Below are 26,978 nucleotides of genomic sequence, written 5' to 3'. Positions count from 1 at the left end.
GCAGTGACAGAAGCATCATCCCCACGCTCTCCAAGCCATGGGCTTTGTGGCAGATGATGCCAATCAGAGACTTAAGAGGTGGGCCTGCACACATCTGATGAAGTTCAACAAGGTCAAGTGCAAGGCTCTGCACCTGGATTGGGACAATCCCAAGCACAAATCCAGGCTGGGCAGAGAACAGATTGAGAGCAGCCCTGAGGACTTGGGGTGCTGATGGGTGAGAAGCTCAATGGGAGCCAGCAAAGGGCACTCACAGCCCAGAAAGCCAACTCTTTCTGCTCTGCTCTGCTCTGCTCTGGTAAGATGTCACCTGGAGCCCTGCAATCAGTTCTGGAGTCCTCAGCACACAAAGGGCATGGAGCTGTTCAACTGAGTCCAGAGGAGGCCATGAAGATGATCGGAGGGCTGGAGCACCTTCCATCCAAGGACAGGCTGAGAGAGTTGGGGCTGTTCAGCCTAGAGAAAAGAAGGCTGCGGAGAGACCTTAGAGCAGCCTCCCAGTACTGAAAGCGGCTCCTGGAAAACTGGGAAGGGGCTCTTGATCAGGGAGGGCAGGGATAGGATGAGCGGGAAAGGTTTTCAGCTGAAAGAGGGGAGACTTAGCTGAGATCTTAGGAAGAAATGTGAGGTGAGGCCCTGGCCCAGGTTGCCCTGGGAAGCGGTGGCTGCCTCATCCCTGGAGGTGTTCAAGGCCAGATGGATGAGGCTTTGAGCAACCTGATCCAGTGGGAGGTGCCCCTGCCCATCGCAAGGGGAGTTGGAACTGGATGGCTTTGAGGTCCCTTCCAACACAAATCATTCTATAATAATATTCAATATTGAGAACAAACCCCATTTCCCTTCCCTACATGAACCACAAAAACCTCGGAGTACAATTCAGATAGGCTTTCAGAAGCTGAAGACTTTGTTAAACTGCTTTGATCTGACAGTGTTACCTGGGAAACAGAAGAACAGCTTCACCTGATTTCCCACCTTTCTGGTAAAGCTGGGAAACCAGCTTCCTACAGGGCTTCTGTGAGCTTATAAGGAGATGGACGAGTGCACACTTTGTGACCGTGGCTTTTTGTTCTCTGTGCCTTAGTTTCTCTCTGGCTCATCAGCATGATTCTTTGTGCCAGTTTAAGGGAAATATTCCTCACCTTCCTTCACAGGGCATGTATTTTCCTGATCGAACTCAAGGCTTTAAATGAATGGAAGTGACTTAAAACCACTGCTTTTACTCTAGAAATCTTTTATCATAGAATAATGGAATGGTTTGGGCTGGAAGGGACCTTAAAGCCCATCCAGTTCCAACCCCCTTCCATGGGCAGAGACAGCTCCCAGCAGACCAGGCTGCTAAGCCCCATCCAGCCTGGACTTCAACACCTCCAGGGATGGGGCTGCCACCATTTCTCTGGGCAACCCAGGACACGGCCTCACCAACCTCATTGTGAGAAACTTCTTCCTAATGCCCAATCTAAATCTTCCCCCTTCCAATTTAAAGCTATTCTCCCTCGGCCTGTCCCTACAGTCCTTTGTAAAAAGTCCCTCCCCAGCTTTCCTGGAGCCCCTGCAGATACTGGTAGGTCACTATAAGATTTCCCCAGAGCCTTCTCTTCTCCAGGCTGGACAATCTCAACTCTCTCAGCTTCTCCCTACAGCAGAGGTGCTCCAGCCCTCAGATCATCTTTGTGGCCTCCTCTGGACCCATTCCAACAGTTCCATATCCTTCTAATGTTTTATGGTCTTTAAAGGAGCATTCCCACTCAGTCACCACAAACGAAAAAAACCTCTCCATCCTTTTTGGGTACTTGTAGTGAAACAGGATCAAATCCAGGGACACAGCAGTCAAGGCAATGCGAAAACAAACTGCAGCCCTTTGTTCTGAATCCAGCTAGCCCACCACCTTTGTGCTTATTGATATGCTTCTCACAGCAGATGAATCTCCTCCATAAGCACAGGAAGAAGCCAGGCACTGCTTTTTGGAGAGGGGAGCACTCCATATGCGCGGCATGGCAGGGAGATCCATCATGCCTTATCACTAACCGCAGAGCTTGATTTTGAGCAAACTGAAGAGAAAGTATCCATCAGTTCGATAAGGGAGAGCAGCATCTGCTTCCTCACTGGATACTGGCAAGAACCGGGTGGGGGAAGAAGGGGAAAGAGACTGTCCAGTAGGTGAATAATACTGCAGCTGCTGCACTGCACCATTGTCAGCCCACTGGTCAACTCGGGAATAGACACTATCTTCTATTTGAGAGCTGCAATATCTTTGCTGATCGATCCCACAGAGCTTGGGGAGGCATCTGTGAGCAACACTAGACACGTAAGAACAAGCAGCATGATTAAAAACTCTCTCTTGCTTCTCGTCTCTTTCTCTAACCTTGCATCCAAGAGTTACTTTTCTTTATCACCTTCTCATCTCCTTCACAGTTGTCTACTTGTGATGTCCCAATGGCCTGCAAGGTCCCTCCTGTTCCAGCAAACTTTAAGAACACAGATTTCCTTTCATCCTATCTATTTAATACCTGCAAGCCAAAGCCAAATTCACTACCTCAGTGCCTACAGCTCGCTCTTTCTCTCCTGCGCCTTGGGGCCCACTCAGTTCTTGTGGCACTGAATCAAGTAATAGCTACTCTGGGAGACAAGGCTGTCTTCACTTCGCAAATAAAGCAGCCTGGACAGAATGCACGATCACATCACTTTGCACAGCAAAATCAGTTAAAAGTGTGGGAAGAAAGGAAATGCTGATACCTGGGCTCTGGGACTTTATTAGAAGAAGGGCTTAGCATGAAGTGGATGTCACCACACAGCGCCATATGGACCAAGTAAAATCTGCAACAATAAAACCAAATAAAATGGAAAGAAGGTGAAAACAGAACGAAAAGAGTAGAGAAAAACATCTACTCAGTTCCAGCCCATGGTTGTTCCACTGTAGGGAAAAATCCAGGGACATTGAATAGCCTGTTGTTATTTAAAAAGGAACATTTGTGCCAACACACAAGCCCTTAAAGCAGCAGGAATCCAGCCCTGGAAAACCAATGTGGTTTTTTGCTGCTGCACTGACTCCAGTGCCAAGTCCTATTGTGCTGCTTATGTCCCCTACTGTTGTGCCAGAGGCTGCTCCGGAGCTGAGAGCATTTTAAAGACACGCAGAGGGCTTTCGTGTTGGTGGTTAAAGGCTTCAACACAAGGGGCTGGGACTCATGACATCTTCAAGCTTTTATGGGTGAGAAAGCCACCTGATTATGTACACTGTAGGGTAGAAGGATGCTTCCTTCCCATGTTTTTCATTGCTGGTGCCCCAGAGTAAGGCCTTCCTTCTGGTCATCAGTCCCAGAAGCTGTATCCTAAGCTAAGGGAACCTGCCGAGCTGGGGCTACAGGAACATTTTGTCTACGGAAAAGCTATTACAAGCCAGTTTTGGAGTTAATATTCAGAACACAAATCCCCAAGAAGCTGGCGCTGCTTGTTACCTTACCAGCGTACATTCATGCATCACTGCACCTTTTCTCAGGCCCGGCAGTCACAAGCACCTGCGTTTTAGCATCATAGCTGAACTAAGCAGTACATTTGCTCCTTCCTCTTCTGCTACACAGTAGTAAAAATACGTATTGAGACAGCAAAACTGGCAGGGATTTGGGAACCGATCTGCACCTCCAGCAGTGCTGGGTTCAGCAGGCAGCAGGTGGTGCTGCGTACTCAGCAGCAGCATTTTTGGGCAACCATTGCTTTACAACATTGCTCTCATAGAGACATTTAACTCCTAAGCCTGTGATATAAGGCTTTGAGCAACTTGATCTAGCGGAAAGAATCCCTGCCCAAGGCATGGGAGTTGGAACTGGATAGGCTTTAAGGTCCCTTCCAACCCAAACCACTCCATGACTCTACGATCCACTGCCAGTAAAGCACTGCCAATGCCAGGTGCATTGGATGGAATCTGTTTAACCCACGCATCATGCAAACCTCTTGTGTAAAGTGACTCAGTGCTGACAAACATGGTGACTCCTTAAGTAATTTTGTGATGGAAAGCACAGTCTGAACTGTTCCTGCTGGAAGCAAACCTGTAGCACCCCGCTCCCTTATGCAACCCAAGACCTGAAAGCTCAGTTGGGTTCCTCCTGCTTTCACACACAAGAGTTGTGGGGCAGTGCAAGGAAGGGAAAAGCAGTATGTGGCCAGTGTGAAGCTCTGACTCACTGAGGAGCTTCAGCAGATGAGCTGGTCCAGTAAATCCCATGTTACATCACCAAGGAAGGGTCAGGTAAGTAGTTAATCACCCAGCTGAGTCTGGATCAAGCAAATTTTTATGCAAAGCTCCCATGAAAAAAAGGGATCAGCTGAAACAGTGGTGTGATGCCCACAGAGAGTTTTATCTCCTGTTTAACTCACATTCCTCTTGAGGACCTCATCCTGGCTCACGCACACTGCTCCAGATTAGCCCAAGTGACTGTGAAAGTTTTCAATCTGCAAGGTTGACTCAGCAATTATAGGAAAACCAAACATGATGTTGAAGAACAAGCAGTGAATCTCATGTTGCCACCACGGCATGCTATACATAGAGGTTACAGTCTGCCCAGCTTCTGTTCCTCCTTCTCTTAGCCAGAAACCTCACCTAGGGACCTCCTTGTGATCTTTAAAATTGATATAATGGAATCATGGAATGGCTTAGGTTGGAAGGGAGATTAAAGCCCATCCAGTTCCAACCCCCTGCCATGGGCAGGAAATCTTTTACTGGATCAAGCTGATAAAAGCCCCATCCAACCTGGCCTTGAATCCCTCCACGCACGGGGCAGCCACCACTTCTCTGGGCAACCCGGCCCAGGGCCTATCCAGCCTCACAGGAAAACATTCCTTCTTAAGATCTCATCTCAATCTCCTCTCTTGCAGCTTCAAACTGTTCCCCCTTGTCTTATCCCTGCACTCCCTGATCAAGAGCCCCTCCACAGCTTTTCTGGAGCCCCTTTCATTGTTGGAGGCTGCTCTAAGGTCTCCCCACAGCCTTCTCTTCTCCAGGCTGAACAAGCCTAATACTCTTAGCCTGTCCTCATATAGGAGATGCTCCAGCCCTGAGATCATCCTTCTCTGGAGATGTGGCCTCTCCTGGATTTGCTCCAACAGATCCATGTCCTTCCTGTGCTGTGGATGCCAGAACTGAACACAGGACTTCAGGTGGGATCTCACCAGAGCAGAGGGGCAGAATCCCCTCCCGCAGCCCAGATGCATGTCCAGGACATGGTTTGGCTTTCTAGGCTACGAATGCACATTGCCAGCTCATGCTGAGTTTTTCATCCACCAGCACCCCAGCACTTTCTCTTCAGCACTAACTTTAGCCTTACTCAATCTGGCCTTGAACACCATCCAGGGATGGGGCATCCAAATACCAAAACACCTGTAAGAATTTCTGGCAGAAAGTCCCTGCAAACCTAAGGCACTTATCCACCCTTCAGCAGCGAGGTTGGCACAGTACAGCTGCAGAGACACAAACAAAAGGGAAAATCATGACAGCACTTCCCCATCACCTGCTTCAGATTAACAAGCAGCATTTCAAGGGACACAGTGGCCAGCTAAACAGGTCTGCAGATGCTGCAATCCTTACGGATTAGACAATTTCCAAAGATTATTCCTTTCAAAACAAGCCCCTAAATTGAATGACCTTTCCCAGCTGGCCACCAAGCCAGCCGAAAAGGATGTTGTGCCACTGGAAGTAGCTGCAGAGATCAAAGCCAGCTACTTGTGCTGTAACGAAGCTGAAGGAAAGGATTAGTCACTGCCAAAGGCCACGAGAGCCAGCACTGGCAGGGAACCCAGATAAACTGCTCAGAAATGTCTACAGGCACACACGGAGAACCCTGGAGGAAGAGGAGAAAGCAAAAAGCTGCTGGGCTTTTACAGCCATGGCTCAATTACTGCAGGACAAGAAAAAGGAGTAGTAAAATCCAAGGCAGAAAAGGAGTAGGAAGTTCAGACCTTTGTTTTTAGGAGATGAGCACAGGAGAGCTTCTAGCAGCAGTGTATTCATCTGGCCTAAATTTAAATGTGTTGGCATAGACCAAAGACTCAGAGCTGAATTTCATAGTCTCATAGAATCATAGAATGCATTGGGTTGGAAGGAACGTCAAAGGCCATCCAGTTCCAACCCCTTTGCCACAGGCAGAGACACCTTCTACACGATCATGTTGATCAAAATCCCAACCAACCTGGCCATGAGCATTTCCAGGGATGAGGCAGCCACCACTTCTCTGGGCAACGTGGGCCAGGGCCTCACCACCCTCACGAAAAAACATTTCTTCCCAAGATCTCATCTCAATCTTCCCTCTACCAATTTCAAACCTTCCCCCTCTCATCCTATCCCTGCACTCCCTGATCAAGAGCCCCTCCCCAGCTTTCCTGGAGTCCCTTTCAGTACTGGGAGGCTGCTCTAAGGTCCCTCCAGAGCCTTCTCTCCTGTAGGCTGAACAACCCCAAGTCTCTCAGCCTCTCCTTGTATTGGAGGTGCTCCAGCCCTTGGGTCACTTCTATGGCCACCTCTGGACTCACTCCAACAGATCCATGTCCTTCCTGTGCTGAGGACTCCAGGCTGAACACAGGGCTCCAGCTGAGGTCTAACCAGAGTGGAGCAGAGGGGTAGAATCCCCTCCCTCACCCGGCTGGTCCCACTGTCTTCAATGCAGCCCAGGACAGGGTTGGCTCTCTTGACTGTGAACGCACATTGCTGGCTCATCTTGAGCTTCTCATCCACCACTAAAACAAACCCTTTCAGGTAATTCTGGCTATTCAAGCCTAACTGATTAAGTTTTTAAGATGAAAAGCAAAGCAGAAAGTGGGAAAATCAATCCTATTCCCTGCCTTGACCCATGTTCTGCTCAGAGCTGCGTGGATGATGGGCAGTGAGCCACCTCCAGAGGATTTAAAGACCTGCTGAACCCACATGCTGGTTTATTAAACATCTGGACTTGCATTCATACTGCAAGCTTGGCAACAAATGAAAAGCAAGTGCCGTCCAGCAAGGAGAAAACAGCAGCACATCGGTGCCTGGCACACTGCAAAGCACAGCAGGATCTGAATCTTTCTGGGTGCATCTTATTTCCAGGTGCGTGGGCTGGATGTGTGGCTGCCTGAGTGTTTTGTTTCATTTGTTTCCCTTCACTTTTATTCATATAGATGAACACACTGCCAGGGAATTGCAAAGCAGAGAGGGAGGTTTCTCCTATGGTTGCCTGTATGCTGTTTAGAAATCTTGCACGCAGCGAAGCTGAAAGGGAAGCTGGAAGTCTCCATCCCAAGACTGAGCCTGATCTTCTCCTTGAAGACTCATTCTGGCACTGGAAATCTGCCCAGGATCAATGTGCTGGCAGGGGCGGTGTGGGAGCAGCAGCCAAGGATCACCACCTCCCTCGAATCCTAGTGCAGCATATTCAGAGCAGAGATTTAATCCATATTCCTTTCCTCTCTTTTTCCCCATAGACATGGAAAGAGCAGCAGCACTTGCTATTGAGGTGTGAGCACAGCACCATGCTGGGGACCTCAGGAGCTGCAGCAACACCGTGTAGCCTGTACCCTTGCTTTCGCTTGTGTACTCTTACCCTTGCTCCAAGGAAGCGGAGCTCAACTGCTGATAAGGCTCAGTGGTCTGGGCAGATTTTAACTCCTTGAGTATGATAGAATGATAGAAAGATTTGGGTTGGAAGAGACTTTAAAGCTCACCCAGTTCCAACACCCTACCATGGGCAAGGACATCTCCCACTGGATCAGGTTGCTCAAAGCCTCATCCAACCTGGCCTTGAACACTTGCAAGGATGGGGCAGCCATGACTCTTCTGGGAAACCTGGGCCACCGCCTCCCCACCCTCACAGGAAAACATTTCTTCCTAAGATCTCATCTAAATCTCCCCTCTTTCAGCTGAAAACTCTTCCCCTTCATCCTATCCCCACCCTCCCTAATCAAGAGACTTCTGTGCAGCTCAGGAACCTCACTGACTTCTGAGTAAATGATGCCATCAGCAGAAATCTGTATCTAAATAAAAGCTTTTAAACAAATGTATTCCATAGCCCTGTTTATCATAGAATACTTTGGGTTGCAAGGGACTTTAAAGATTATCCAGTTCCAGCCCATATCTCATTATCTACGAAAGAGTCAAAGACCAACACAGCTTCAAGCTTTGTTCTTGATTAACTCCCAGCCAACCAGTGAAAAGAAATCACATAACCTGCTCTGGAAGATCAAATTGCCACCAGGCAGCACAGCCTGCAAAACAGATTTCAAGGAACCGATCCATGAAGTCAGGCCAGCCCTCGCAGTGAGGCCAAGGAGCTCCAGCAGTGCCTTGATGGGTCTACACCATGCTTCTGAGCACTTTCAGCCCCGAACACACAACCTGCGTCGCTTTGTCTCACTGGGCTTCAATCTACCTCAATAACCTTCCTGCTTTGGGCGCTTTGATGATGGATTGTACTGACACACGTGTTGCTGCCGCACTGCTCTTTGCAGTCAGATGGTGCCTGGACCCACTTCAGTTGCAACGCGGGAGCACCCAAACCTATGCCTATCCATTTCTCTATCCCCCAACTTTCCTCTGCACAGCTCTGTGCAAGGCAACTCCTTGCACCCCAAAGTTGCTGGAATGTATTTCATAAAATTACTAAGGTTGGAAAAGACCTTTAAGCTCATCGAGTCCAACTGACAGCCCAAGACCACTGTGCCCACCAAACCATGTCCGAAAGTGCCATGGCCACATAGTTTTTGAACTCCTCCAGGGATGGGGACTCCACCACTGCCCTGGGCAGCCTCTGCCAGGGCTTCACTACTCCTGCAGTGAAGAAATTTTTCCTAATGTCCAATCTAAACCTCCCCTGGCACAACTTGAGGCTGTTTCCTCTTGTCCTATCCGTTGTTATTGGAGAGAAGAGACCAACCCCCACCTTGCTACAACCTGCTTCAAGATCTGAGAGAACTGGATGTTCTCCATGAAAAAGCTCTTTTTCCCTGTAAGGAAACCAAATTCACAGCTCTGCAGTTCCTTTCCACATCAGGAGTCATAGGGCCATGTGTTTCTTGTCAACCCCACACATCCACCTGCTTTTTCCCTGCCTAACACATCCCATGTCTCAGCTGCTGAGACTCAGAGCTTCACCTGTGGTCTCTGAGTTCTTGTTGCCTTTTTCCATAGCAGATCTTAGGACCTGTTGTTCTCTGATGAAGCCTGGGTAAGTTTTCATATTGCTACCACACTAAACCATCCATAAAGATGAACACTGCAGACTCACAACATCATTTAAACACTCAACACGAGCGGGCAATGTGCACCTGCAGCCCAGAGAGCCAACCTTATCCTAGGCTACATCCAAAACAGTGGGACCAGCAGGGTGAGGGAGGAGATTCTGCCCCTCTGCTTTGCTCTGGTGAGACCTCACCTGGAGCCCTGCATTCAGCTCTGGAGTCCTGGATATGGACCCAGCAACAAGCACATGGTGGGATGGGAGGCAGTTGAGCCTCCTATGGGAGATCCCAGGGGATTCGGGCTCTTAAAAAATGGGAGTTAGAAAAATGGGAAGAAAGCAAACCTATTGTCAGAACATTAGGATTCCTTCAGAAAGGACCCCAGCAGAAGTTCACTGTGATCCAGCCACTCCCCAGCACTTGGTCATGCGCATAGTGTTACCCCCCAGCATCCCAAAGAAGAAAAAAGACTTTTCCTCCTCTTGAATGGAGTGGTACCAAGCATCCCCTGTAGCACACAAACCCCGCCAAGTGGCTCTAAGGCAACAGGCATGATGCGTGAGTGTCAAAAGCAGGCCTCCAACACAACAGATGAGCAGATCAGAGCAGAGCAAAAAAAAGCCATTAACTTCCATCAACAGAACCTATTTTTCTTTCCCAAGTAACACCCATCAGCAGCTCCAACGAGAACAATCCCCACTCCTCAGCTCAGGAGGAGCACACAGTTTTGAGCAGCCACAATGAGAAGATTTTGCCGAATTCAGGCATTCAACAGGACTAATGTGAATGATTAGTTCGCAATTATCCGAGCAATTTTCTCCCCTCATTGTCCCTGGACCATAAGGGTTTTTAAATGGGAGCAGAAGGATTTATTCGTCACAATAATAATAAACCAAAATATTAAATCAATGAATCTCTTTGCATGAAGCACAAAGCTCACAGCGCAATGAAGCTCAGTAGTGTCCTGTCGCATAAACCACATGCAGTTTGTGTACTTAAGTACCATCTCATCTTCTTCTTTTTTCCCTTCCCTAATTTGTAAGGCGTTATCCTGCCATTTGTCCTCTAAACATGACCAAATTCAGACAACACAGTGTTACTGCTTGTTAGCAGCTCTGTGCCCACGCTCTCTTCATGAGAGCATGTGGAGATCTGTATTTAAAACTGATCATCAACAACGACCAGAGCAGAAAGTTACACTGGAATGACAGAGAAGTCCTAAAATAAAGACATCCATGCAATACATCACTAATAATTTAGGGAGCAACCTGATCCAGAGGAAGGTGTCCCTGCCTCTGGGTTGGAACTAGATGATCTTCAAGGTTCCTTCCAGCCCAAACCATTTCATGAATCTGTTGCTCACAAGCAATGCTGCCAATATCACAGAATCATAGAATGGGGTGGGTTGGAAGGGATCTTAAAGTCCACCCGGTTCCAAGCCCCTGCCATGGGCAGGGACACCTTCCACTAGATCAGGTTGCTCCAAGTCCCATCCAATATGCAAGCAAGTAGCTTGGCATGAAGAGATGTGGCTTTGTCACAGAATCACAAAATCACAGAATGGCTTTGGTTGGAAAAGACCTTTAAGATCATCAAGCCAAATCATCGATGCAGCCCTGCTAAGTCCGCCACTAGATCATGTCCCCATGTACAACATCTACTCATCTTATAAACAACTCCAGGAATGGTGACTCAACCAGGCCCCTGGGCAATGACCTAAACAAAACTCAACTACAACCTTTGGATCATGGAAGCTCTCACGATTACATTGGACTGGCCTTGTAGTTCCTTCTCTGCCATCCCTGTAACACGCAGTGATAAAAGACTTCTGAGGCCCTTGCAGCAGGTATGGTTTCAGGGGGTCCCTCTTCTTGTTTGTATAAAATTTTATGTGATGAAGTCTTGAAATGGTCAGTACTTCACTGTTTATGAAGTACCAACTGTCCTCACAGTGAAGACTTTCAACAAGAAGGACTCTCTAGCTTTAAGCCGTGTGAGCCTGTTCCATGAGTGTTAACCACCTGGCACCTCTAACGAGCCTGTGTTTTGACAATTTTGGCTCTCCTGAATAACAGCTTCTGTATTTCATAACCTAAAGCCCACCGAATGAACTCTCTCATGACAACAATCTATCTCGCCTAGGTTCACTCATCTGTAGAGCGCAGCTGTCTGCCTCTGAACCTTGGCCTCCCTTTTAGAGCCAGCAGAGACAAACAGGCATGTGTTGAGCAGGTACCATGGTGTTCTCACGTAAACATCTCTAATGGGTCAGATGAGTCACACCTGTCATCTCCCTGTTTTTCTCTGCTGATAAAGAATCCAGATCAAGTAGAAACATCTTACAATCATGAAATGAACACTGTCCTAGATGACTTAAGCTGAGCTGACATGCTACAGAAGAGCTACAGACAATTCTAATGCACAAATCTCACCAGAAAGCAAGACCATAGTAGCTATGTCTTTCTTACCATGATTGGGACGCCAATGTCTGGCCACAAGAGATCCTCAGAGGGAAGCTTGGGAGAGTTCCACACTACCACAACTTTATTTAAGTATGGGAGACCATTGAGCCTTTCTAGGGAGTTCATCAACACTTCCTCCCTTTCGTAAGTCAACATCACTACTGTGAACTGCTCCCGGGGGACGTTGCCACCCAAAGCAGCCTGGAACTCCTTCCCAGAGCCACCTGCTCCTCCACCAATTGGTCGAAATCCAGTCCCAGACCCCAAAAATTTTGCTTCTGATGGTAAAACAGGGTCAAAGGGAGTGTAGGGGAAGAGGTGGAAAGGCCCTGGAGCAGAATTCCAATTCCTGTAGATGTCCATCGCAGTGAGGGTGAAATTGCGGAGATATTTGGGAGACGCATAGGGTGGTTCTGTTTCCACAGGCCCCAAGTCCAGGTCACCGTTGTCTGCCATATTGGGGTCTGTACCAGCAGCTTTGCCAGACCGGTGGGGAATCTCCACAGCTGTCTCTTCTCGGATAGGAGCAGCAGGGATTTGGATTCGAGTCCTTATGATAGCTAAGACTGTGCTGAACACATTGTCAGAGGTGGAGAAGTAGGTCTCCCACAAGAAGCGGCCCTGCCTCCTCATGGCAAGGAGATCATTGTCAGAAATGCTTCTCAGAAGAAAGTGCACTTCTGTGATACGTGGCTTTGGTATGATTAAGGCTGCCTCATTCCACCGAATCACATCGTTATAGGGTAGCTGGACTTGCTCTCCGAGAACCACTGGGATGGCTCCAACTTCCAGAGCCTCAAACAGTCTCATGGCACACCCAGCAGAGATCACTAAATGGGTGTCCCCTGGGGTGATTATCAGTGCAAAAGTAGATAGCTTCAGTAGCTCTAGTCTGTCATCCCTTTCTCCACACAGAGCCCACTCAGTGGGCAGACTCGCCTTAGGCTGGTTCTTACATGTAAACTCCACCAAAACAAAGTCCAGCTTGCTGTCCTGAACAGCCTTCAAGGTGGTGATGATCCGATCGTCATAGTCAGCTGGGGCATTGCCTTCTATTTCCTCTTCAAAAGAGCGAACCTCTTGCAAGCTGGATCTGAGAGACTCAATCTTCTCCCCCTGGAAACTAAACAGATATTTACGCTTAACTGGCACCTGGGGCGGGATTTCTAGGAAATTGGGTTCAGACATAGCGTGGACCAGAGGTGACACCACAATATCAAACCCCGGTCGATACTGCACATCGTAAAAGGTGGACTGGGCAATCATAGCGCGCCCTGTGCTGATGTTGTAAATGAAGTTCTGAGTTTCCGATTTCCTCGACAAATTGATGATGAGATGGTTATGTCCATCAGTCCTCCAATATGGCAAAGAGTGCAACTGTTGCTCTAGTTCAGTAGGTTTTGGCATTACGGGCTCTTGCATTTCCCCCACTAAAATTATATACACACAAGCAATATTTGCATTTTCAGTAACATAAACATTAGTTCTGACAGTTGCCTCAAAGGCTTGTTTAATTAAAGGGTCTAAGGAACTACCAAAAGGGTAATCGTCACTGTTGTAGACATAGACTGGAAACCCAGATGTCAATGGGCAACGTGAGTAGTCAAAGCAGTTGTGTAGTCTGCAGTTCCGGTTGGACTTTGGCAAGGGGAAGGTTGCATCATCTTTGTCTGGCAGCAGCCGGATGGGCAAGGAGAGCTTGGGCTGGTTCTGAGCCATCAGCTCTTTGTAGGAATGCTCGGTCTGGCTGATGACGTTCTTTAGCTGCAGGAGGTCCTGCTTGGCATTTTCAATGCTCTTTTTGCAGGCCTCAATCTTCAAGTTGAGCTTGGTGATCTCACTGTTGAGCTCCTGCCGCTTGGCCTCCAGCTGGAGCAGCTCCTCACTGACTGACTCACGGATGCGGCAGAGGTCTTGCACATGCTTTACCTCGCACAGCTCATTGCCAGTCCGAGGGCCAAAGATGCGCTTGCCGGCATCGTCTGCGTCATCAATGGTGGTTAGGTAGTAGTGGGCAATGAGGGGAAAGAACACGAGGATAACGAAGAGGGTGAAACTAAGCCAGGTGAGCCGGATCCGACTGGACCATCTCAACACCCATGGCTGGCCTCCATTCCCTACTCCCCCATTCCGCAACATTGTATATCCAGTCATGAGTTCGAAGGCCGCTGCGCGCCCAATCACGTTGGATCAGTAGCCATAACCAAAAGAGTTTTTATAGTGAGCCTCTCGGAAAAAAATGTTATTGTGCCTGCTCAGCGAGAAGCCAATAGAAGGGAAATTTCATCTTCTTTTTGTGCCAATGGCTTTTCTATAGTCACTTTGCTGCAGGCACAACTTTTGATCCTGTTAGACTCAATCATTGACCTTCTCACCCACCCCCAGGCCACCCTCGGTCTGCAGGCAACGTTGCTGGAAGTGTCACAGCGTTGTCATGGTGATTCCGAGTCTCAGCCGGCAGAAGGAAAACACAGTGGGATCAAGCCAAACTCTGCCGCCACTCTCGACATCCTGCATTACCATCAAATGAATATGCAGAGGCACCAGTCACTGTGGAGAAGGAGCCAGAAGAGACTCATATGAAGGTCAGTCTTGCTCAGTGCTGCTCCGTGGCTCATGCACTACCATTCCTATGAAAGAACAATCATAGATTAAGACAATAAGAACAAAAGAAAGACAAGAACACATTGAGGGCTGGAGGGCATCCAGAGAAGGGGAATGGAGCTGGTGAAAGCGCTGGAGAACAAGTGTTATAAGAGGCAGCTGAGGGAACTGGGGTTGTTTAGCCTAGAGAAAAGGAGGCTGAGGGGAGGCTGTCTATAACTCCCTGAAAGGAGGTTGAAGCGAGGTGGGCGCTGGTCTCTTCTCACAAGTGACAGGAGTTAGGACAAGAGGAAATGGCCTCAAGTTGCGCCAGGGCAGGTTCAGATTAGACATCAGGAACAATTTCTTCACCTCAGTGGTTCTCAGGTTCTCGCAGAGGCTGCACAGGGAGATGGCTGAGTCCCCATCCCTGGACGTATTCAAAAGACAGGCAGACGAGGTGCTCAGGGATCTGGGTTAATAGTGGACAGGTACGTTTGCACTCAATGGTCCTCAAAGGTGTTTTCCAACCACACAATTCTATGATTCTATGACAACGACATCGTAGTGATCTAAGACATTGCTGGTTTCAAAAGCAACTCTCCTCTCTGCGAAGGAGCAACCTTCTATGTGTCAAACACCTCTGGGGTTAATACCAGTAAACCTGCAAAAGTGAGGGGATTCATTAGATGCAGACACACAGCTTTTTCCAGGCTCTCTCCTTTTCATCAGGGCTGCCATGCTTCAGTGGCCAGACTAGAAAAAACACTGCTCCTGGCTCTGCTTTTCAGTTTCTTGCTGGTTAACTTTGTAAAAGCTGCTTAACATCTGCAATGCCTTGTCTCCACGTGTACAAAATGGGGATATTAACATACACCTGCTCTCCCTGCTCGCCTTTTCACAGTGTGTTGTGATCCCGGGACACAGCAGTGCTCTGGGTTTGTACTGCGTAACTGACTGTAATCACTAGTGTTCTGCTCTAGTGAGCAGAGCTCCTGAGGAATTTTTAGATGAAGTGTTTGGTTTTCATTTCCCGCCAGACAATTTAGATTCATTGCAAGAGAAAGTTTACAGGGAATGTAGTCGTGGTGGTTATGATTACTTCTGCCACCTGTTCACACTCGCGAGGGCATTTATGGTGAAAAGTGGAGAAGTCTACACTGCACATTAAAGCCAAGATGCTGAAGTTAGGATCCAGTACATACTGCAACACCCAGTGGCACCAGCTTGCTTAGATAGACCTTTTTGCTTCGAAAACTCTGCCATGGCACTGACTGCCTAGAGCATGGGCATAAAAATCCATGACGTGGCAAATTCTGTTGGATTGAGTCCAGAGGAGGCCACGAAGATGATCTGAGGGCTGGAGCACCTTCTGTATGAGGACAGGCTGAGAGAGTTGGGGTTGTTCAGTCTGGAGAAGAGAAGGCTCCAGGAAGACTGTAGAGCTGCCTTCCAGTACTGAAAGGGGCTCCAGGAAAGCTGGGAGGGGCTCTTGAACAGGGAGTACAGGGACAGGACAAGGGGGAACGGTTTTAAGCTAAATGAGGGAGATTGGGAGGAGACCTCGGGAAGAAATGTTTTCCTGTGAGGGTGGATAGGCCCTGGCCCAGGTTGCCCAGAGAAGTGGTGGCTGTCTCATCCCTGGAGGTGTTCAAGGCCAGGTTGGATGGGGCTTGGATCAACCCAATCCAGTGGGAGGTGTCCCTGCCCATGGCAGGGGGTTGGAATTGATGGGCTTTCAGGTCCCTTCCAACCCAAAATGATTCCATGATCTATGAAATCCAGCGCTGAGTCTTTGGTCTACGGCAACACATTTAAATCTAGGCCAGATGAATACACTGCAGCTTCTTGAAACTCTCCCTTCCCTTTTATTAGCATCCTCTATGGTACCTAAGTTTCTGGGATATTCTTTCATGCACTGGAGTTCCCACTTCACCAATGAATACAGTGCTGTGCAGTTTCTGAATCTTGCACAAGCTCAAGAGAACTTTATTCATTTCTTCTACAATTTTTAACTAGAGGAAAGTCATCTACAGTGATGACGGTCATTTTTCACTACATCTATTTAATACTCCTCTCATCTACTCATCAAGAATTAGAAAAAAGAAGGCAAGGAAGCCAATCTCAGCTAAAACAGAGCTCTGGAAAAAGGCCAAGGCAAGACAGAAGTTCATCTTAAAGGAGCAGAGAGAAGAGGAGGCTGAGGGGAAACCTCATTGCTATCTGCAGCTCCCGGAAAGGAGGCTGGAGTAAAGTGGGTGTTGCTCTCTTCTCCTAGCTAACAAGTGACAGGATGAGAGGAAAAGTCCTCAAGTTGTGCCAGGGCAGGTTGAGATTGGATATTAAGAAAAATCTCTTTCCTGAAAGAGTGGTGAAGCCCTGGCAGAGGCTGCCCAGGGCAGTGGCGGAGTCCCCGTCCCTGGAGGGGTTCAAAAACTGTGCAGCTGTGGCACCTGGGAACATGGTTTAGTCGGCAGGGTGGGGTTGGTCTGACACTAGGACAGGGTGAGCTTAGAGGTCCGCAGTGTCTCCTTTTCTCCAGGCTGAAACAACCAAATCTCTCTCAGTCTGTCCTCAGATGGGGGGCACTCCAACCCCCAGATCATCTTTGTGGCCTCCTTTGGACTTGCTCCAACAGATCCACGTCCTTCCTGTGCTGAGGACACCAGAAGTGAACACAGCACTCCAGGTGAGATTTCACCAGAGCGGAGCAGAGGTTTCACCAGAGTGGAGCAGAGGTTTCACCAGAGTAGAATCCCCTCCCTGGCCCTGCTGGTCCCACTGCTTTGGATGCAGCCGAGCACATAGTTTGGCCTTCTGGTTTGCAAGCGCCCATTGCCGGCTCATGCTAAGCTTCTCGCCCACCAACACCATCACGTCCTTCTCTTTAGGGCTGCTCCAAATCCATTTTCCACCTAGAGTGTAATTGTGCTTTGGGTTGCCCTGGCTCAGGATGTGCCACTTCAGACTGGCCAGATAAAACTACAGCCCCACAGACACTAAAGGGAGACCCAAGGACTATCAGCTGAGATTGCATCTAAATCTTGTTTCTTTGTAGTTGCTTTGCCTATTTATGAGCCCTAAGCAGTAATAAAATGGCAAAACGGACTCCCTGAAATGGCAACTGGAGTTCTTGAAAAGCTAAATCCATCACCCTGTATACGATCCTCTGCAGCTGTTCTGCCACCTAATCCTTCAGTGGCTCCTCCAGTCTTTCCATTCAGTTACAGGACAAACTTGATCCTCCTGACCCAAAAACGTGGACTGTGAGTTAAAAAAATCAATACGCTCAGAAACCTGAAGCTGACAAACTGACTCAGCTTGGGAAAGTCCACATGGGAAAGACTAGAGCAGGCTTTGAGGGATTTAAAATGCAATGCACGTGGCTTGGGATCAGTTAAAAGTATTGACTGTCAGCATGAAATATGTGCTGGCGATAAAGCGAGCACTTTAGACACACTCTTAGAGTCTTCTTCATTACTAAGACTTTATTCTTCATCAACTCAACAGAGCCTGAGGTTGTAATACATTGTTATTAGGACTTAAAAAATCCCCAAAGCAAAACCCAGTCTGTGGGTTTACCAAGAGAGGCTTCAGTGTTGCATTCGAGAGCAACAAGTAGCCCTGGGAAAAAGGCTGATGATTTCCATAGCTCCCAAAGAGGAGTTTGGGAGGATGGGATATGGTTTCAGTTGCTGGGCTCTCCAGTCAATCCATTTCTCTCACTCCCAAGACCTTTAAACTGATTGAGCCCCACGCGAGCAACTTTTGTGGACATGAAACACAGCGTTGCTGCCTGACAGACTTAATGACACACACGAAAAGAGGCAGGAAGAGCTCCTGGGAAATCGTTAAGTTCAATTATAACCATAGCCGCTTCCCAACTGCTAGTCTGACCAACCTGTCGGCACAAACCTGTTGTGTGCTGCAGTTACTTCTCCCAAGGTGTGGGGCTGCAAGACTAAATTGCTGTTTGGGCACGGTGTCATATCTTAGTTTAAATCTCAAGCTGCATTCCCAGCTTTCCACACCTCTACAGTAAGCACTTCCCATGCCAGTGACTACAGCAGAGAATTACAGAATGGTTTGGGTTGGAAAGGACCTTAAAAATCATCCAGAGCTGTAGGCAGGGACACCTCTCACTGGATCAGATTCTGCAAAGCCCCATCCAACCTGGCCTTGAACACCTCCAGAGATGGGGCAGCCACCACTTCTCTGGCCAACATGGGCCAGGGTCTCACCACCCTCACAGGAAAACTTCTCTTCCACAGATCTCATCATAATCTCTTTCAGGTTTGAACTGTTCCCCCTCGTCCTATCCCAGCACTCCCTGATCAAGAGCGCCTCCTAGCTTTCCTGTAAGCAAATGGGAATACCTGAGGTTCTCATTTTGCATTTCTAGCACCAGGCAGGTTCAATCTGTGGATGCTCGTGGAGTCATTACTTTGCAAGCATTCAACCACCAAGGTTCTCCTGCAAACATCCGAGCACACATATTCCTCCCTGCTTATACCTCCCTTTTGCCCATCTCCCTACAAAATTAAGGAAATATTATCCCTTTCTCAGCAAATCTGTAAGCAAAGCCAGGGAATTTTAAACTTCTGTGCCTCCAGGGCCCCAGCACAGCGATAAATTGGGCAGAGTATGGTGACCAGACTGCACTGAACTGAGGGGAGACTTTAAACTTTCTACAGTTCCCTGGAAGGAGGTTGGAGAGAGTTGGGCGTTGGTCTCTTCTTCCCAGTGACAGGAAGACAGGATAGAGGAAATGGCCTCAATTTGCCTCAGGGCAGGTTCAGATTAGACAGCAGGAAAAAACTCTTCACTACGAGGGTTCTCAGGCTCTGGCAGAGGCTGTGCAGGGAGGTTATTGAGTCCCCATCCCTGCAGGGGTTTAAAAGACAGTTAGATGAGGTGCTCAGGAATCTCGTTTAGTAGTGGGCAGGTATGATTGGACTCAATAATCTTGAAGGTCTTTTCCAAGCAAACGATTCTATGATTCTATGAACTTCCCAGGAGCGAAATCCACAGTGATCCCGCATCTGTTACATTCGAGCCCCCAGACTCTGTCTGTATGCACCCATCCTCATCCTTAATCTCTTTCTTCATCAAATAACAGGTCTGCAGTGTTATTGATGCTGTTATCGCTGTTCCCTCCACAAACATTTTGCTGTGCTAGCCCTCTCCATACAGAACAAAGCACCATACCCACCTTGGCACGCAGGCTCCCTTCGGATGATGGCAAAGGACGTCGGGGATCGCACTCCTGTGCTTGATCTGTTCAGTCTTGGGACAGTTTCTATTGCCAAGCCACTTTTTCATCAGCACTGAAAATGAAATCAAAGAAAAAAAACCCACATTTTTTACAGGGTTTAATAGCAAAAGCAGAAAATTTTGCTAAAAAAGGGAAATATAGGATATGACGCCCTTCGGAAAGAGTTTCAGGTGAACTGGAAAAAAACGAACACACACGAGCCCTTCAGCAATGGTAACCTGCTTCTTTACACTCTCAAAGAAAAGGATTACATCCCAAATCTCTGATTGCTTTGGGAACAGAAGTATTCAGAGGATTTCCCTTCTACAAGGAGAATAAATCTATTAGGTGTGTGCTATAAGAACTGTTTGAGAGCAGAACTTTCAAAGGAGCAGATCGAAAATGCATTCTGAAATGCTTCGCGTGCGACAGCCGTAGTGATCAGCGTGAGGGATTTGTACCGTCTCGAGAGCTCAGAGGCACAAGGAAATTCTCCAAGGCGAAGATCAACGCTGCTGCACACACAACTGCTAAAAAGCCTTTAATCTGTCAACTCAGGGAATAAACTGCATCCTTGACTTCAGGAAGCTGTTATCTAAACCAAGGAATGTTCATCCCACAGTATAGGCCCAGGTTGCCCAGAGAAGTAGTGGCTGCCCCATCCCTGGAAGTGCTCAAGGCCAGGCTGGAGGGGGCTTTGAGCAGCCTGATGGCAGGGGGGTTGGAACTGGATGGGCTTTGAGGTCCCTTCCAACTCAAACCATTCTGTGATTCTAGAAGAGCTATTCTGACTTCCTTTCCTTTGCAGACCTTCACCAACCTTAACTGTGAGTGCAGAGAGGGATCAGAGAGGTACAATGGGTGGTTTAGAAGTGGCACTTGAGGATAAATCCCTTGAGAGCTGCTTTCTACCCCATGTCCTCAGGGGTGAAGGGTGCTCACTCCTGCAACCATGGCATCTCTTGCCAAGGGCACTCCAGGATACAACACCCCAGGGTGCTGGCTCTCAATGCCAGGACCTGCAGGCTCCCCGAGCGTGAAACATGTAGATTACTCTGCTGTAGCCACGGAAAGGATCATTGTCATAGACTCAAAGAATGGTTTGGGTTGGAAGAGACCACAAAGCCCATCCAGTTCCAACACCCTGCCATGGACAGGAACACTTCTGACGCAATCAAGTTGCTCCAAGCCCCATCCAGTCTGGCCTTGAACACCTCCAGGGACCACTTCTCCGGGCAACTTGGGCCAGGGCCTCAACACCAGCACAGGAAAACATTTCTTCCTGAGATCTCATCTTAATCTCCTCTCTTTCAGCTTCAAACCATTTCCCCCATGTCCTATCCCTGCAGTCCCTGAGAAGGAGCCCCTCCTCAGCTTTCCCGTAGCTCCTTCCTGTGCTCGCTCCAGCAAAGCCAGAAACCAAGTGTGCTGAAGAAGGCAGCGGCTAAGCAATAGCAGGAGAAGCACTATATAAGTCCACCCTGTTCAGTTCTTTTACTGTGTGTTCTGTTGGAAAAAGGTCCCAGACAACACACATGCTGGCTTTGCACCACGCTTGCTACCTTCTCTCCAGCCAGATGTCATCCTGCCCAGACAGCACAGGACCAGTGCTCCCAGTACAGCACCATCTCATCTTACAATCTCCACAAACACATCTCCTGCAATTCAGAAATCCTGTCTGGAAGCAGAGATAACGACCCATTGTACGTGCAAGCTGCCTCAACAGCTCCATCACACTCCTCAGCTGAGGTGAACCAAGTGGTCCATGAACATTCCTTTAGTCTGATGAAATCCTTAAGGCAGCAAAATCGCATCCAGTTTTCAGAGAGCAGGTAATAGAGAAACAGCCCAAGGTCACCCTAGAAGCTGCACCGGCTTGGGATTCACTCCACATCTAATAGTCCTGTCCACAAGATCATTCATCTTCCCAGTCTGCCTTTTCCCAGCAGTTTCCTTCTCCAATGCCTTCTTGCTATCTGCACAACACACTGCAAAATCTGTTTTACATACAGAGTTTTTACTTCTTAAATTTATTATTTAGAGTTGTTTTCAGGTAATAAAGCAGCCACGTTGTTTTATTTATTCTCCAGAGCTGCACACAAGCACTTCTCCACACAAGCACCCAGCGTACAAGCAAATCCTTTTCTGTTTTGTGGTACTGAATGGCAAAGCACCCTGGATGCAGAGTTCACCCTCTCCACATCCCAGACCAAGGGACTGCAGGGCAGAACTTTACAAGGAACCTGGTGAATCCATACAACCCCACAGAGGCTGATGCTGTCCTGCTCACCACAAGGCCATTACAAAGTGGTAAGGACTATTTGGGAAGCAAACTAAAGAAGCGGGTACTCTGCTCCATTGTGCACAGCAGCACAAGGAGTCAGTGTGTGGCTGATTTTTTTGTTCACTGCTAACAGGGATAAATCAGGTGTGGGAGGAGGGAAAGGCTCATTTCATCTTTCCTTGAAGCAAGTCATGAACAAGAACTGTCTGGAGGTAAAACCACAGTGAAGAGACAGGCGCTTCGTGTCATACAAAAGAAGGATGCAGAGGTCAGTTCCAAATGGGAGGAGAGGGCTGGCTTTCCAAACACTGACTTGGTACAGAAGTACAAGACAGTCCTTGCTATTCTTTGCGGTTTTCAGCCCCAGACAGCTCAGATAGCACATAGTTTTCCCTACGGTAAAAACACAAACCTCTCTCTAGTCCCCAAAACACCATTACCACTTGCTCAGTGTTGTCACTACTTCTTCAGCACAGGAAGGACATGGATTTCTTAGAGTGAGTCCACAGGAGGCCACAAAGATGATCCACTCTTCCAGCTTCAAGCCGTTCCCCCTCATCCTATCTCTGCACTCTCTCATCAAGAGCTCCCCCCCAGGCTTTCTTGGACACCTTTTCAGTATTGGGAGGCTGCTAGAATGTCTCCCCCGAGCCTTCTCCAGGATGAACAACCCCAACTCTCTCAGCCTGTCCTCACACAGGAGGTGCTTCAGCCCTCTGACCATCTTTGTGGCCTCCTCTGGACCTGTCCTAACAGACCCATGTCCTTCTTATGTTAAGGACCCCAGAGCTGGATGCAGGACCCCAGGTGGGGTCTCACAAGTGCAGAGCAGAGGGGCAGCTACATCCAAGCAAGTTGTAGTGACATTAAATTCATCAGTGCAAGATGGCCACATTAACTGGGCTAATGAATTCCAAACGCCTTCCCTCCCTCTTCAGCTCTTTCACCCACTCCCCGTTTTCCCATTCGTACCTGTGCAGCTGTGAGTCTGACACCAGCTCTTCCCCTCCCCTTGGAAAAGCCCGTGATACATGAGGCGGGCTGCCGTTCGCTCTCATTAGCAAGCTGATACCTTCTGCAGTTTTAGGAGACTGTTTCATCACGATCTAAGTGGAGGCCGTTCTGTTCCCAACAGCCCGATCGATCATGCTAAATAACTAAATTACCTGATGCACCGTAATCACCCATATTTATACAGTGGGCAGAGACTTATCTGACACAGTTCATTACAAAGGAAGCGAGGAATTCAGATGCACAAACACAGCTCTTGCCAGGACTCTATTAACTGGGACCGGCTTCAAAGAGGGTCCAATGGGTAAAAACCCCTCTCTCATAACCAGACGCTCAGTCACACAGTCCCAATGAGGAGAAGGGCATTGAATGCCTCACAGGCATCCAACTCAGCAGGAACCCAGTGGCCCAGCTAATCTCCATCTTCACTGACTGCAGAAGTTTTAGGAGAAAGATGTCACCATGCCACATGCCATCATAACACCACCTTCACTGTGTTTGTATGAGAGCTGTCCCCTTTAACTGTGCAGCATCCTCGCACCAGTATCACTGCTATGATGGTAGCTCAGAGCACTTTGGCATGGACAGGCTTTGGACTGTGCAGATTCACGCAGACTTGGCCACATACAAGCACGGAAACAAACTCTGCATAGAGAAAGGGAAGCACAGTCGCTGCTTCTGGAGGAATCACACCTCCAACAACGACCAAGTCAAGCAGGAAAATACACCTAAGGATATACCTTGGAGTGAGAACAGCCCTGAAGAGAAGGATCTGGGGGTGTTGATGGATGACAAGCTCAACATGAGCTGGCAGTGGGCGCTCACAGCCCAGAAAGCCAACCATATCCTGAGCTGCATCCAAATAAGTGTGATCAACAGGACGACTGATGGGATTTTGCCCCTCTGCTCTGATCTCTCCTCACCTGGAGTCCTGCATTCAGTTCTGGAGTCCTCAGCACAGAAAGGACATGGATCTGTTGGAGTGAGTCCAGAGGAGGTCACGAAGATGATCTGAGGGCTGGAGCACCTCCCATCCGAGGACAGGCTGAGAGAGACGGGCTTGTTCAGCCTGGAGAAGAGAAGGCTCCACGGAGAACTTCTAACAGCCTTCCAGTACTGAAAAGTGCTCCAGGAAAGCTGGGGAGGGGCTCTTGATCAGGGAGTGCAGGGATAGGATAAGGGGAACAGTTTTAAACTGAAAGAGGGGAGATTGAGATGAGAGCTTAGGAAGAAATGTTTTGCTGTGAGGGTGGTGAGGCCCTGGCCCAAGTGGCCCAGAGAAGTGGTGGTTGCCCCATCCCTGGAGGTGTTCAAGGCCAGGATGGATGGGGCTTTGAGCAACCTGATCCAGTGGGAGGTGTCCCTGCCCATGGCAAGCGGTTGGAACTGCATGAGCTTTATATAGGCTTTCCAGGGATGTAAACTTCCTAGTGTGCCTGCGTCACAAGGCCTGGTTGCTGATCTGCCCGTCACCTGCTGAAGTCCACAAGAAGCCATCCATGTGACTTCACGCTTAAAGGTCCCTTCCAATCCAAACCATTTGATGTAGGCAATACTGCCCCAGATAAAGCACCCACTTGAAACCAAGAGGTGCCCTCAGGAGAGGTCTTTAAGGCAAGATCTTTGCCAGATAAAGCAATGTCTTGTTGGCCAAAATAAAGAAATGAAAGCTAATTACTGTAGACATGCAAAGAGAGGTGACCAGGTGACTCCAGCTGGCCTAACAAACCAGTCTGCAGTTCAGCAAATGTGAATCCATACAGGACACCTGCACGATACCAGCTAGGACATGCCAATGTGGAACCATCATACTGCACTTCAAAACACAGAGAGAGAATGAAACACTGCGCCTGAAGCTTGTGGGTGTGCTTGACGAAATTATTAACCAGCAGAAGAGTGTACGATGAAAGATAGGCACTAGTAGAATGCAGGATAATTAAATTCCTACAAAGAAAAGTTGCTGCTTGGATTTGCAACGCTGGGTAACTCATCACATCCTGCGTGCCGTTCTGTCACACACGCCCAGACGTTCACTTTCAAGATATCACAGAGACACCTAAATGACAAACTTAGTCTCAAGCTGCATGGCTGGAGAAGATCAGGAACCCCCAATCCCTGGAAAAGAAAGGATGGGAGAGAGCAAACTCTGCTTAGCACGTGTGTCCAGCATACGGACTGCTCCTATGGTCATGAGTAGGTGGAAAGATATACAGAAATCACTTGGGAACAGAGGTAGTAATAACAGACCAGTTAGGAGTAGGGATGGGATCGTTCCCCTGGACTCAGCGCTGGTGAGACCACATCTCAAATCCTGGGTTCAGTTTTGGGCCCTTCACTCCAAGAAAGAAATTGAGGGGCTGGAGTGCATCTGGAGAAGAGGAACAGAACTGGGGAAGGGTCTGGAGAACAGGGGTTCTGGGAGCACCTGAAGGACCTGGGGCTGTTTAGTCTGGAGAAGAGGAGGCTGAGGGGAAACCTTATCGCTCTCTGCAACTCCAAGAAAGGAGGTTGGAGCGAGGTGGGTGCTGGTCTCTTCTCCCAACTAACAAGCAATAGAATGAGAGGAAATGTCCTCAAGTTGCACCAGGGCAGGTTTAGATTGGATATTGGGAACAATTTCTTCACAGAAAGAGTGGTGAAGCCCTGACAGAGGCTGCCCAGAGCAATGGTGGAGTCCCCATGCCTGGAGCAGTTCAAAAATCATGTGACTGTGGCACTCAGGGACAAGGTTTAGTAGGTTTAGGGGTTGGGCTGTGCGTTGGATCTTAGAGGTCTTTTCCAACCTCCATGATTCTGTGGTTCTGTGATTCCAGGAAGGACACAGTTATACTGTTCTGTTTAACGAACGCTGAGGAGAAGGGTCAGGGAAAGAGGGATCAAAGGAACTTGGCCAAAACTGGAGGTGAAGGAAGGGATTAAATTTTCACCTGCACAAAATACACTGACTCACTGAGCAAAGTCAGATGGGTTTGGAAAGCTACTGGTTAAGCTAGACTGAGTCTGCCTAGAAATATATTGATTGACTAAATATACCCAGCTTGCCAAGTTTTTAATCATTGCATCATAGATAAGGCTAGAATGGACCTTATCTACCAATGCAATTCCAATCCATCATGTGCAGGGACATGTTCCACTGGGTCAGGTTGCTCAAAGCCCCATCCAACCTGGCCTTAAGCACCTCCAGGGATGGGGCAGCCACCACTTCTCTGGGCAACCTGGGACAGCCACTGTGTCACCAATGTCATCGTGAAGAATTTCTTCCTAATGTCTAGTGTAAATATTCCCCCTTCAAATTTAAAGCCGCTCCCCCATGTCCCATCACTACAGTCCTTTGTAAAAAGCCCCTCCACAGCTTTCTTGAAGCCCCTTTCACTACTGAAAGACCACTATAAGGTCTCCCTAGAGCCTCCTCTTCTCCAGGCTGAACACCAACTCTCCCAGCCTGTCCTCGGATGGGAGGTGCTCCAGCCCTCGGATCATCTTCGTGGCCTCCTCTGGACCCATTCCAACAGTTCTATAACCTTTTCATGTTGGGGATAATAACGCAGCTTTGTGTCAGTGGTCAGGCAGCCAAATCAGTCCCCTCCAGCACTGAGCTTCTGCCCCTGCTGAGCATTCCAATGAGGCTGCTACCTACCTGCCACTTCACCGCTGCAGCCTGGCCAAGAACCAGCCCAAACCAATTGGCTCCCTTTTATTGTTTCTTAATATTTGAAATTTAACAGCAAAAAAACCCATTAAAACCATTAATAGCAAAGCTTCCCAGTTTTATGATATTCCTGTCATATATATATAATTCACACATTAGTTCATTTTATTTGGAGTCTCTGGTTCCCAGCTCCCCCCTGCAGCTTAAGAGGCATCAGCAGACACCACACTCGGAGAAGTGGGAGCATTATTCCCTATTCACACTGACTTCTTTTGCACTCCCACGTTACGCAGCACACTCCTCACCAAACCGCTGCTTCCCACCTCCATGACAGCCATGTTTAGGAAATGCTTTGGGATCCTTCAAAGTAAAAGGTGATTCTTTCAGTTCCCAAGGCTGGGAACGCAGGGATATTAGGAAGATTAAGGGCTGATTAATAGCTGCAAACTTAATGAGCAAGCACAGCACTTCTTCTGACCTCAAAAATTACATTTTAAGATAAAAGAGAGGAGGTCCTAAAATAAAAAAAGCAGGATG

At 48.4% G+C, this 26,978-nt stretch overlaps 1 protein-coding gene across 10 annotated transcripts in view; it reads right to left on the bottom strand.

Annotated features, from left to right (window-relative positions):
• The window catches only part of EXTL3 (exostosin like glycosyltransferase 3), a 142,452-nt gene that overhangs the window by 19,286 nt on the left and 96,188 nt on the right, over positions 1–26,978 (bottom strand). For 8 of the 10 annotated variants that reach the window (XM_054063884.1, XM_054063880.1, XM_054063883.1 and 5 more), the window contains 2 exons: positions 19,456–19,570; positions 11,667–14,290 (listed from right to left, as the gene is read on the bottom strand). In XM_054063884.1, coding sequence (XP_053919859.1) covers positions 11,667–13,814 — 2,148 coding nt within the window. In that variant the 5' untranslated portion in view covers positions 13,815–14,290; positions 19,456–19,570. Of the gene's footprint in view, positions 1–11,666; positions 14,291–14,615; positions 14,908–19,455; positions 19,571–26,978 lie in introns of all 10 variants that reach the window. The other 2 variants (XM_054063890.1, XM_054063887.1) reach the window with 1 other exon arrangement.

The sequence above is a fragment of the Cuculus canorus genome, chromosome 3 (genome assembly GCF_017976375.1).
Source record: "Cuculus canorus isolate bCucCan1 chromosome 3, bCucCan1.pri, whole genome shotgun sequence".
Taxonomy (NCBI): Eukaryota; Metazoa; Chordata; class Aves; order Cuculiformes; family Cuculidae; genus Cuculus; species Cuculus canorus.
This window is presented reverse-complemented; position numbering and strand designations above follow the sequence as displayed.